The sequence below is a fragment of the Lactuca saligna genome, chromosome 4, assembly GCF_052625555.1.
Source record: "Lactuca saligna cultivar CGN05327 chromosome 4, ASM5262555v1, whole genome shotgun sequence".
Taxonomy (NCBI): domain Eukaryota; kingdom Viridiplantae; phylum Streptophyta; class Magnoliopsida; order Asterales; family Asteraceae; genus Lactuca; species Lactuca saligna.
In genome coordinates, this window is record NC_136420.1 from 38,933,615 (window position 1) to 38,946,675 (window position 13,061).

General features: G+C 43.3%; 1 protein-coding gene across 1 annotated transcript; it reads right to left on the bottom strand.

Moving 5' to 3' along the window:
* Window positions 1-10,608: 10,608 nt before the first annotated feature.
* LOC145041649 (uncharacterized protein At4g00950) lies at window positions 10,609-12,359 on the bottom strand. Its single transcript, XM_078989789.1, has 2 exons — window positions 11,604-12,359; window positions 10,609-10,928 (listed from the first exon to the last, which is right to left on the bottom strand). The coding sequence occupies exons 1-2, from the start codon at window positions 12,282-12,284 to the stop codon at window positions 10,854-10,856; spliced, it is 756 nt and encodes a 251-aa protein (XP_078845915.1). The 5' UTR covers window positions 12,285-12,359; the 3' UTR covers window positions 10,609-10,853.
* Window positions 12,360-13,061: the final 702 nt, after the last annotated feature.

Here is a 13,061-nt window from a genome sequence, read left to right on the forward strand (position 1 = left end):
ATAAGTTAAAAGAGTTTTGGAAAAAGAACAAAGTGTGTGATGTGCACGACCGAACGATCTCAAGTAAGTATTCCCCAAAGTTCCCATAGAAGTTTATGTTATGTTTATCAGTTTTAGTAGAACAACATGCTAGAATAGGACTAAGGATCTCAGAATGATGCCTTATGTGCCTTCTTTATGTGTTTCAACTTATGAGAATTGCATGCTAGTATTGAGTAGATAGTAGTAGGATAACATGTTTAGGTTATGCTTGATAGTATGAGCTTAGCATTGTTTGCTAGTACAATTTCTTATTATGAGAATAGAATTGCTTGAGATCGTTCCCTTTTGTCTGAATGCTGCTTGCTTTGTGCTTTGTGGGACTTTGAGTGATGTGAATTAGCTATTAGGTGAATACGTTAAAGTCACATGTGATCAGGGTTAAATAATCGAAGAGGATTGGATTTGACCCTATTTCGCAACTCTTGTTTGAGTCCTAATCGTTGTAGGGATAAGTCCCTTACTTGAAGGATTATTCGAGCCTCGTTGCATGTGATTATATTCAGGTAATGGCTAATTGGCATTACAAAGAGGCCTTCAGTAGTTGAGGACTGATTAGGGTGGAGTCAGAGGTACCATACGACAAGCCTAGGATGAGAGTAGCAGAGATCAGTAGCAGTAGAAGGGACTTGGTGGAGTCGGGACAGTTCTTGAGGAAAGTACGGATAGATGTGGAAGGTAGTATGGGCCCGTATTACTGAAAGCAGATGATCCGTACTTGAATCGAGGAAGGCTAAGGCAAGACCAGGGAACTCTTGATAGATGTGATCCCTATAAATTTATCATTATCACTGACGATTGTCGTTATGTATTGCAGAATGGTGGTACTACGTCCGAGGCCAACAATTGGCAATTCAGGAGAGGGATCGGGTTTGGGTTCAGGTTCCAAACCAGTAGATGAGAGGCTATGCGAGTTCATTGCGTCCGAGATCACTAGAGGCATCCTTGATGCGACCCCGGTCATCTTTGGCTCGATGAAGGAAGGGATTATTGAGCTGATGGAGGATCGCCTGAGGGCGTTCAGGAGTGACATGGAGACCAGCCAGTCAGGATCACACACACTTTCCTTTAAGGACTTCAAGGGTAGTGGTGCACCGGATTTCCATGGGGCGAAGGACCCCATTGCTGCCAGATGATGGATTGCAGACGTTGAGTCTGGACAGTTGACTAGCTTCTGCCCCGAGGGGTCGAAGGTGCGATATGCAGCGGGATGCTTGAGGGACCGAGCCAGGGATTGGTGGGAGTCATTTGGTGACTCTCTGGGAGCCTCAGCTATTGAGGCTATGGCATGGTCGTATTTTGTGACCCGATTCAGGGCTGAGTTCGTGCCTGTGCTGGAACTCTAGTATTTGGACCGAGATTTCCTATATATGAGACAGACGACTGAGATAGTGGTGAAGATCACCACCAAGTTCCGGGAGAGAGCGTTACTGGTGCCCCAGTATGCGGGAGATGAGGACATGAGGAGGACCCGCTACCATGACATGCTACAAGCTGACATTCGGGAACATGTCGGTTTTTCAACTAGCCCTACCCTGGATTCCATGATTACCAGGGAAAGGGAGAGGGAGATCGATCTGGAGCACATCTGGAAGAGGAAGGCCGAGGAGGGGCAGGTGACTGGGGCTTCGGGGAAGAAGCCCAAGGGATCAGATGTTGGGCCAAAAGGCCAACAAAGCCGTAGCCGTTGCAGGAAATAGGGAAAGTCGCATAAGGGAGTTTGTAGGTTGGGAGCGTCTAGCTGCTTCAAGTGCGGCAAAACGGGGCATTTTAGCAGGGATTGTACTGCCCCTGCATCCATTATTCAAACGTCCGAGTTGTTTTGTTTCCACTACAACCAAAGGGGCCATAAGAAGACCAATTGCCCCCAGTTGACATCAGCCACGCCGATGAAGCCGCTAGCCCCATCGACCCTGCAGATCACTGATGGCCGGCAGGGAAAGTCAGAGGCTCTAGTAGTGAGGAGCCGGGCCTTCCAGTTGACTACCGAGGAGGCACACGCCGTACCCGATGTGGTGACGGGTATGATTTTTTCTCCCTGATCTATTTATATGATGCTTATGATATTGATATGTGCTCTGTGTGTACATGTTTATGATCGTTCCATGCGAACGATATTCCAGTACAGGTGTTGTTTGATTCAGGTGTCACTCGATCTTTTATTTTCTCTTGCGCTCAACAAGAGGTTTTTTGAGTCTTCGGGCGTGTTGGATTGCCCTTTAGAGGTAGAGATTGCCGATGATCGATCGGTGCGAGCATCAACAGTTTTCCGAGATTGTGTGCTGAGTTTATTCGAGGAGCGCTACCTGGTAGACCTGGTTCCCATTCCGTTGTGAGGGAACAAGGTAATTATAGGCATGTATTGGTTGAGCCCCAATGGGGCAGTGATAGATTGCGCACATCAGCTAGTGCGAGTCAGGACCCCATTTGGGGGAGAGTTGGTGATCCATGGCGAGAGGCCACAACATGGACCCACAATGTGTTCAACAGTAAGGGCTAGGCGCTACCTACAATAGGGCTACGCCGGGTATGTCGCATATGTTATGGATACCCGGGAGGCAGGTAAGGCGATGGTGAGCGACATTCTGATGGTGCGAGACTATGCATTTGTGTTCATAGAGGAGCTTCTTGGGATACCTCTGGAGCGATAGGTGGAGTTCAGGATCGACCTAGTCCCTGGTGCGGCTCCAATAGCCAAGGCACCGTATCGGTTGGCTCCTCCTGAGATGCATGAGTTGTCCATGCAGCTGCATGAGCTACTAGACAAGGGATTTATCAGGTCGAGTAGTTCACCTTGGGGATCCCCGATCCTGTTTGTCAAGAAGAAGGACGGGTCGTATCGTATGTGCATAGATTACCGGGAGCTGAACAAGGTAACGGTGAAGAACCGTTACCCACTCCCGAGGATTGACGACCTCTTTGACCAGCTACAGGGAGAATCTTGGTTCTTCAAGATCAATTTGCATTCAGTTTATCATCAGATGAGGGTCCGAGAGGAGGATGTGCAGAAGACTGCATTTCGAACTAGCTATGGTCACTACGAGTTCGTGGTGATACCCTTTGGGCTCACCAATGCTCCTGCCACGTTCATGGATCTCATGAACCACGTATGTAGATAAATGCTGGATCGGTCCGTGATAGTTTTCATCGATGATATCTTGGTTTACTCCAAGACACAGGAGGAGCATGAGGAGCATCTGTGAGAGGTTTTGAAGATTTTGAGGAAGGAGAATTTGTATGCTAAGTTCTCCAAGTGTGAGTTCTGGTTGCGCAAGGTGCAGTTTCTTGGGCACCTTGTCAATCAGAATGGGATATCGGTTGACCCGGCCAAAGTGGAGATCGTGATGAGATGGGAGGTTCCGAGGTCTCCATCTGAGATTCGGAGTTTCCTAAGATTAGCCAGCTATTATCGGATATTCATCTAGGATTTCTCAAAGATAGTCATACCCCTGACCAGGCTGACAAGGAAAGCCATGGTATTTCGCTAGGGGCCAGAGCAACAGGCTGCTTTTGAGACATTGAGACAGAGATTATGTGAGGCGCCAATCTTAGCTCTGCCAGAGGGCATGGAAGATTTTGTCGTATACTGCGATGCGTCCATCTCGGGTTTGGGCGCAATTGTGATGCAGAGAGGACATATTATTGCTTACGCTTCGTATCAGCTGAAACCTCACGAGGCGAACTATCTGACACATGATTTGGAGCTGGGGGCAATTGTTTTTACCCTCAAGATTTGGCGTCATTACCTCAATGGGGTTCGTTGTACCATTTACAGAGACCACAAGAGCCTGAGGTATCTTATGGATCAGCCGAATCTGAACATGGGGCAGCGTCGGTGGTTGGACGTGGTGAAGGATTATGATTTTGAGATCCTTTACCACCCCGGGAAGGCCAATGTGGTGGCCGATGCGCTTAGCCATAAGGCAGCACCGATCAGAGACATTTGCATGCGGATGATCGTGGTGACTCCACTGTTGGAGCAGATTCGAGAGGCCCAACAGAAGGCCATGAAGGAAGAACATCGGAAAAGCGAGCGGATTGTAGGCCAGGTTTCCCCCTTCGACTATGATAGCCGAAGGTTGTTGACCCTTCACCGTAGGGTGTGGCTCCCCTATCATGGATGTAACGACCCGTCTCTGGTATGTTGTTTTCATGTTATTTATTTAGAAGTTTCAAGAGGGACTCGACGAGTCTATTGCTAGACTCGTCGAGTAGAGACGGGACCTTGAGCAGCGTATAGATCGGCAACTCAACGAGTCCATATTCGGGACTCGACGAGTCCATATTCGGGACTCGGCGAGTCCATCTGCCAGGTAGAAACCCTAAATCCCTGGGTTTGCACCCTATTTAAACCATCTTATGAGTCCCAAACTCGTCTCCTTCGCCCTCAGAGCATCATTTAGCAAACCCTAACCATTCCCTTGAGTATTTGAGCATTTCTTGAGTGAATCTTGAAGTTTTGAAGAGAAGAAGGAGGCTAGATCCAAAGGAGTAGAAGAAGATCCAAGATCTTGCACCACTACAAAGCTTATTGAGGTAATAATCGGATTTCCTTCTGTTTCTATGATTGATTCTCCATTATAAGCACATTTAGTCCATTTTATCCATTTCTTAGCTTGTTTATAGTAGAGAGATCACATTTGGTTGATAAGCCTTCGGATCTAGCCATGTTTCAGTTCCAAAAACGTAGATCTAACACCTTTATGGAGCCATTTTGCATGATAACCCTAGATCTACTCTTTTAAGTGCCTTTTCAACCTTTAAATCCCTTTTCATGCGTATGTACACGTAAAGTTGGAAACTTTACGTGGTAAACAAGCCTTAGAAACTCAGATCTATAAATTGTATGCAGTGGTTTTGAGCAGAATCGAGTTTTTAGTAACTGCATGCATGCGACTCGGCGAGTCGATCCGCGAGTCCCCGGTCTTTCCCCTTTTGAGTGATTCCGAGTGGGGACCAGTGAGTAGTAGAATGGACTCAGTGAGTCGGAGGTTAGACTCAGTAATGGAGGGACTCGACGAGTTGTTCATACAACTCGGCGAGTCTAAGGCAATCTTCATAGATTCAAGAACAACTCGTCAAGTTGTTCATACAACTCGGCAAGTCGGATGCAGATAGCCTGAGTTCTAGAATCGAAAGGGAACTTGTCGAGTTTATGCCATACTCGATGAGTAGCAACGAACAGGGTTGAGAAGTGAGAGTAGGGACTCAGCGAGTTGGCGGCCCAACTCAGCGAGTCAGGTCAACTATAAGTTGACTTTGACCAGGAGAGTTGACTTTAGCCAGGGGTAAAAGAGTCATTTTACCCCAATGCAGTTATTAGTATTTGATTGAGTGTATTTGTGGAATTGTAGCCGGGGAGATACTGGAGCAGCACCAGATAGCTTCCAGAGCTATACACTCAGCAGCCAGATCACGAGGTGACTTTCCTTCCAGTAGGAACAGGTCTAAGGCCACAATGCCGACCCGTTTAGCTAATAGTAGTTTCCGGACTTCGGTCCGATGTAGATTTTAGTATGTTTGATGCCTTCGTGGCTCAGACAGGATTTATGTGTTATGTGTTCCGGGTTACAGCCCGATGCAGTATGTAGTTTATGTGTTCATGCTAGTTGATATGTTTATGCTATGCTATGTTCAGTAGTTCCGGACTTCTGTCCGATGCAGTCAGTTCCGGACTTCGGTCCGATGCAGTTAGTTCCAGATTTCGGTCCGATGCAGGAGGCAAGGCCTCAGTAGTTCCGGACTTTGGTCCGATGCAGAGGGCAAGGCCCTGGTTAGTTCCGGACCTCGGTCCGATTCAGTTTCCGGACTTCGACCCGATGCAGTGGGCAAGGCCCACTATGTGTTTATATGTATTGTATGGTATGTGGTAGTTTGGGGGAGCTCACTAAGCTTCGTGCTTACAATTTCAGTTTTGGTTTCAGGTACTTTCGCAAGCAAAGGGAAGAGCTCGGGTTGATGGCATCGCACACACCACAACTTCAGTTGTCCTGGGAGTTGTTTTTAGTTTTTCATAGATGTGATTTGATACAGTCTTAATACAGTTTACTTATAACACTTTGCTATTGTTTTTGAGATATTGACGTACGAGTTTTACCTTATGATATTATCATGGTGTTTTTAGTATTTATTAAACAAAAATTTTTGGGTCGTATTTTGGATGTTTCAATGGAAGCGTTCGCCAGGTTCTGATGGAAGAGGCGCACAAATCCAGGTTCTCTATCCATCCAGGGGAGATGAAAAATGTATAGGGATCTTCATTTCGACTATTGGTGGCCCTACATGAAGCGGGATGTAGCATGGTATGTGGAGAGGTGTTTGACCTGCAGGAAGGTAAAGGTCGAGCACCAGAGGCCACATGGAAAGATGCAACCGTTGGATATTCCCCTGTGGAAGTGGGAAGAGATTACCATGGACTTAATCACCAAACTTTCCAGGACCGCGCGGGGAGTGGATTCCATATGGGTTATCGTGGATCGATTGACCAAGAGTGCCCATTTTATACCGATTCAGGAGAGTATATCGGCCGAGAAGTTAGCCGTCATCTACATTCGAGAGGTGGTGGTACGACATGGGGTGCCAGTCTCCGTGATTTCTGACAGGGATGTGCGGTTTACTTTCAGGTTCTGGAATAAATTTCACGACGAGTTGGGTACTCGCCTCCATTTTTGCACCACATTTCACCTGCAGACGGATGGTTAGAGCGAGCGGACCATCCAGACCCTGGAGGATATGTTGCAGGCGTGTGTGCTAGACTTCGGTGGTAGTTGGGACACTTACCTCCCATTGGCTGAATTCTCCTACAACAGCAGCTACCATGCGAGTATCGATCATCCTCCCTTTGAGATGTTATACAGTAGGAAGTGCAGGACCCCGATATGTTGGGGTGAGGTTGGCCAGAGAGTCATGGGGAGTACCAAAGTGGTGCTCAAGATGACAGAGAGGATTTAGTAGGTCAGGAGCAGGCTCAAGACTGCACAGAGTCGACAGAAAAGTTATGCCGACAAGCGTCGTTCATACCTGGAGTTCCAGGTCGGGGATATGGTTCTCCTAAAGGTGTCGCCTTGGAAAGGCGTCATCCGATTCAGGAAGCGGGGCAAGTTAGGCCCAAGTACATTGGACCATTCAGGGTTATAGCCCGTGTAGTCAAGGTGGCATACATATTGGATCTGCTAGCCAAACTCAGTCAAATACACAACACCTTCCACGTCTCCCAGCTGCGGAAGTGCCTGGTGGATGACTCGGCAATGGTTCCCCTGGAGGATATTCAGGTTGACGGCAGCCTGAATTACATTGAGCGTCTGGTGGCGATCCTTGATCGAAAGTCAAAGGATCTGAGGAACAAGAAGGTCGAGCTGGTGAATGTGCAATGGCAGCACCGGAAGGGCTCAGAATGGACTTAGGATTCGGTGGATGAGATGATGGAGCATTGCCCAGAGCTTTTCCAGGAACGAGCAACAGACTTCGAGGACGAAGTCTAAAGTAAGTGGGGGAGATTTGTAGCACCCGATTCCTGATATGGATTTTATTCGAGTATATTTATCATTTTGACCTGGGACTTGGCGAGTTGGTGACACAACTCGTTGAGTAGAAGCGGATTGGACACGGGAGTTAAGTGAGAGACTCGACGAGTCCGCACTGTCTGGACAAAACCCTAATCTAAGGGGTTTGCACCCTATTTAAATGTCTCATTCAACCACCTTTCGTCCCTATTGCTTCCAGAACCCTCCATATCAACCTTAATTGTGTGTGTGAATATCTAAAGGCTTGAGTGATCTTGGTGGTTTGTGATCAAAGGAAGGAAGGAAAGGCTTGAGGGAACAAGAAGAGGCCAAAGGAATTTGAGCTTGAGCATCATTCACAGTCCATATGAGGTATAAGGCTCATACCTTGTCCATTACTAAGCTAGATCTCTTCTTGAAGGAAATTAGGGCTTCTAGGAGCCATTCTTAGCAACCAACCATGATTGCAAGCATGGTTGGAGGCTAAGGCTTCAGATCCAAGGTCATTAAGGGACCCTAAGGCATAAAGTAGCTGTCTTTGAACCCATTGAAAGCCCCATGCATATTAGAAGCCCCTTTTTGAGCCATTTGAACTCATTCTCCCATGCATGCACATAAAGTTTGTAACTTTACGTTCTAGATCGATCTTTGGAGCCTAGATCTATCATTTGGGCAAGAGTTGTACACCAAAAATCGAGAAATAGGACTTGGATAGTAGCGACTCGCGCGAGTTGTTCTTGGGACTCGAAGAGACCAAGGCAATCTCCCAACTCTTGAAGATGAACTCGACGAGTTGTTCATACAACTCAGCGAGTCGAGGACAGGACTGGTTCATAGGATGAGGATGAACTCGATGAGTTGTTCATACAATTCGGCGAGTCGGATGAAGGTTCTTTCGATGTTCGTATAGAAGGAGAACTCATCGAGTCATTTCTAAACTCGACAAGTAGACTCTTGGATGAGGACAGTTAAAAGGATAGGGACTCGACGCGTTGGCGGCCCAACTCGGCGAGTCAGGTCAACTGGAAGTTGACTTTGACTTTGACTTTGACTTGGACTTGGTCATGGGTAAAATAGTGATTTTACCCTAAGAGTAGATATCAGGTTCTGACTGAGTGTTTTGTGGGGATTATTTTCGGAGGATTTCCGGAGCAGCAGCAGACAAAGATTTCCTGCGCAAATTATGAGCAACTACTTGTATGAGGTGAGTTACCTTCCAGTAGCGGTGGGTCTACAGCTATAATGCCGACCCACCAGTAGGAGTTGTATGTTAAATGATTGTCTTTGTGATATTCATCTAGGTTTACTACTACCTGATATGCTATCTGCCAGTATGATATGATGTCATATGCCAGTAGCAGGAGGGGAGATAGTCCCCAAGATTTTCGGTCGATAGGGCCGAAGAGGGGTAGTCATACCTAGTCATACTAGATAGAATATGATTATGTGATACATGTTATGTGGTAGTAGTAGAGGGGTGAAATAGTCCCCAGTATCCGGTCGACAGGACCGAAGGGGAGGCCAACACCCAGATATGCTAGGCAGTATCCGGTCGATAGGACCGAAAGGGAGACCAACACCCAGCTAGGCAGTATCCGGTCGACAGGACCGAATGGGAGGCCGACACCCAGATATGCTAGGCAGTATCCGATCGACAATACCGAAGGGGTAGGTCGGGCACCCAGATATACCTGACAATATATATATATATATATATATATATATATATATATATATATATATATATATATATATATATATATATATATATGTGTGTGTGTGTGTTATGTGGTTGTATAATATGTGGTACGATGGGGGAAACTCACTAAGCTTCGTGCTTACAGTTTATAATATTTGTTTCAGGTACCTCTTCAACGAAAGGAAAGGAGCTGACGCGGTAGCAACACATCATACACACGTATTGGTTTTCCGCATTTGAGATATTCTGAGATTGTACTCTGACATGTTACTATTTTATGATTTGAGTTTTCAGACATGATATATTGATTTACGAAATGATATATTTTTACGTAGTTTTCTTATGAAAGTTCTTATATTCACTTAATTAAAATGAAATTTTTGGACTCGAAATTTAGGACGTTACAAGTTGGTATCATAGTCATGGTTGGTGGGATTCGGACACAAATTCGGTGGGGTTTGGTCTCTAATCGAGGGATTAAAAGTTTTCCACAAAGAAATGGTTTTTAAAAAATAAGTTAAAAGAGTTTTGGAAAAAGAACGAATTCACAATCAAATTATTGTGGAAAGTCCAAAAATTGCTTCTTTTGAACTAATATGAACGTGCCCTAGCCCCATTTAGCCTTTCTAGGTGTGATGACTCATTGACTCGTTATCGAATTTCATTGTTATTCGAAAAATTCGTTATATTTTTTTGCAACATGCTTTTATTGCATCCGTTGACATTTTGATAAAATAAATGCTCATAAATATCTATGATTTGTTGCATGGTAATATTTTGACAACATGGTTGGTATGTGAGAACCCCGACCGAAGGTTGAAACTGAAAATTTCCAAAATTACATTGATTTGATACCATTTTTTTTGGAAGAACTACAAACAAAATATGGAATACGAAAATATAAAGTTACCCAAAAAATTGAGACGAGATTACGAAAGTTAAAATCAAGATCACAATCTCTAGAACTCAAGACACATACTTTATCAAGAATTAGTGATTCAAGATCGTTTTTTAAATGTGTTATATATACTAAATGAAATCAAAACTATTTATACAACTAAGAGAGACTCAATGGTCAACAATGGCCTAAAAATCGTTTCTTAAGTCCTAACCACTACAATCATGTCATTATAAACAAACATTTTTTTTTTCAAAATAAAAACCACTATATTTCTGGTTGGATATGACCAAAAACCCAGTTTTTTAACTGATTAATCAACATCCTTTAGAACCTGTCCCGACAACTAAATTCTAAACCAATAAGGATGACCCCTCTTAGGTTGGGCCTTCCACAAGTTGTCTTAAATCACAACAAAATACCTTATTGAAGTTTGTATGATTGGAACATGATCACCACTATATTTAAGATTACTTAAATCTCAAATGATTAGTATTTATATCATGGAGGTACATCCGTACATGCATTAACTTTAACTACACTCGTGATCAAACACAAGTCCTACCAACAAAATGCAAAAGAACAATGGACATATCTTGGTACTTGATACTGTTAATTTCTTGTAACACATATAAAATAAAGATGATGGCGATAATTATACATACACGTTTTGCATCAAAATCCAATACAAACATCGATCTCAACACAAATGTTCTCATACATGAAAGCTTTCCTTCTTGTGTTTCTTCTTCCATGGCACTACTTGCTTAAATCCTTCATATATTGCTGTCTGTACAAACACAACACAAGGCATAACACATAACTAATAAATTACTTCATATATTGCTGTCTGTACAAACACAACACAACACAAGGCATAACACATAACTAATAAATTACTTTCTTTTTGTTCAAGGACGAAATATGTGAGTAACAATATAACTAAGGGACTAAATATGAAAATGTTTGCTAACTAGTAACTAGTGGCGTACATCCCCTGCTGCTGCCACTTGCCAGCGATTACGATTGACGTTTCATAATCTGAAACTTACTCTTTTAAAGGGGTCCACTTCACCATTATTTGGACCGGGTCTACTTTATTGAATTAAATCGAACCGGGCAAGTAAAACTCGGGACTCAAATGTCTAAAGTATACTATAAACTACAAATTACAAATGTCCGCTAATTATGTTTAAACTTTAGTTTAAATCAAAAGAATGAAACGTTTTACAACTAATCATTCCCTACCTAATCATGCACTAACTGCTTTTTTTTTACTAATTAAACATAAAAATCAAACCTTTTTATTTACTTATTTATTATCACAAAACTTTATTAACCTAATAATTATCTTTATTAGAAATATTTTTATTTTTCTACAGTTCGACTTTCATGCAATGTCTACTTGTACGTCATGCAGTAAACGTTGTACATAGAAAAATAGAACTGTGGCTGTATTGCTTACCCAAAAGTGTGACCTGGTGAGTTTTGACAGGCTTGAATTTCTTCTCATCCTTTTCCCTTTCTTCTCCAAAAAAACTGTGTCCATTGAATACACTGAAGATGGTGAAATTACAAAACTATCCTTCACATCCTTAGGTTTATGGCTTCCCCTTAACCTGAAGGATCCAAAAAGACCTCTACCAACCTTCTGCTGTTCTTGTTTGTCGCCAGCTGGAAGCAGCAGCTGATGTCCACCGCCGGAGCTATCGTCGGTGGGACTCCAACCACCGCTACAGTTACTGTCAAATGAACCCTGTCTTTGCCCTTTGCGACGTCGTTCCCTCGCGAATCTGAAGGAAGACGACGAAAATATGGATTTGCCATTGCCACCGCCACCGGTATCTCCTGGACCGTCGAGGACGGTGGTGGGTGAGGGTGTTTTGGTAATAATGTTGGATTCTACCATTGTTAGTCTTGGAGGAAGCTCCAGGCATCTGTTGACGGTGGTGGTGGTGGGGTGGAGGATGAGGTCGGTGCAAGGTCGTGGCTTACCTGGCTGTTCTTCCCACCGGAAGGGAACGGAAGCTGAGGTTTGAAGCGGTGGCGTTAGCATACCAGATGGTTCAGTGAGGCGTGGTAGTGCCATGGAAAAGAGCTGGAGCTTTGGTATGGAGATCGGGTCGGATTCTACATCGGATCCCATTCTCTCTTTCTCTCTCTTTAGAATTGAATGAAATGGAAAGGGAAGAAGAAGAAAGGGTGTGTATTATAGGAGGTTGTTGGGTCTGTAAGTCATGTATGTCAATGAAAAACACCACCGAGTCACGTGACTCGTGCGTGACAACTTCATGACCATGTGTTTATTTTTGGAAAGTTTTGTTGATATTGAGTGATATATTACTTTTTTTTTTTTTTTAGTTTCCATATCTGTTTCCATATATTGTTTATTTTTCATGAATACTTTATAACTGAATCGATCTTTACCAAAACTAAAATTCGAAAAAGCAAACGTTGCGTGATATTCTAAATTAGTTTCTGTTATTTATTATTCTATTTAAAATAAACATAATTCTCATTTGTATTCAAAACTCAAGAGGGATGAATTTCGAATGATGTAGAGGGAATTCATGCATTGCATTTAGACCTTTTTTCATGCATAAAGTTGGCAGAAATAAGCAGAAAATTTAAATTAAAGATGTGAAATATTCTGAAATCCAAATTAAAAGCATTCTTGATTTAAACTAAAGGGAAAAAAGGAAAAGTATTGGCTGTATAAGAAGTCTATTCTCATTTATTTATTGACTTTCTTGTTTTCAGCGAGTATAAAAACACACAAAATAATAATATTCAAATATACAAAATAATATTATTTTCTTTTGGTTTTTAAATACGTCGCAAACGGTTCTTTTTTCGTCATGATTTGCATAGAATAATCGAGACAAAATACAATAATTTGCTTATAAAAACAACACGGAATGGA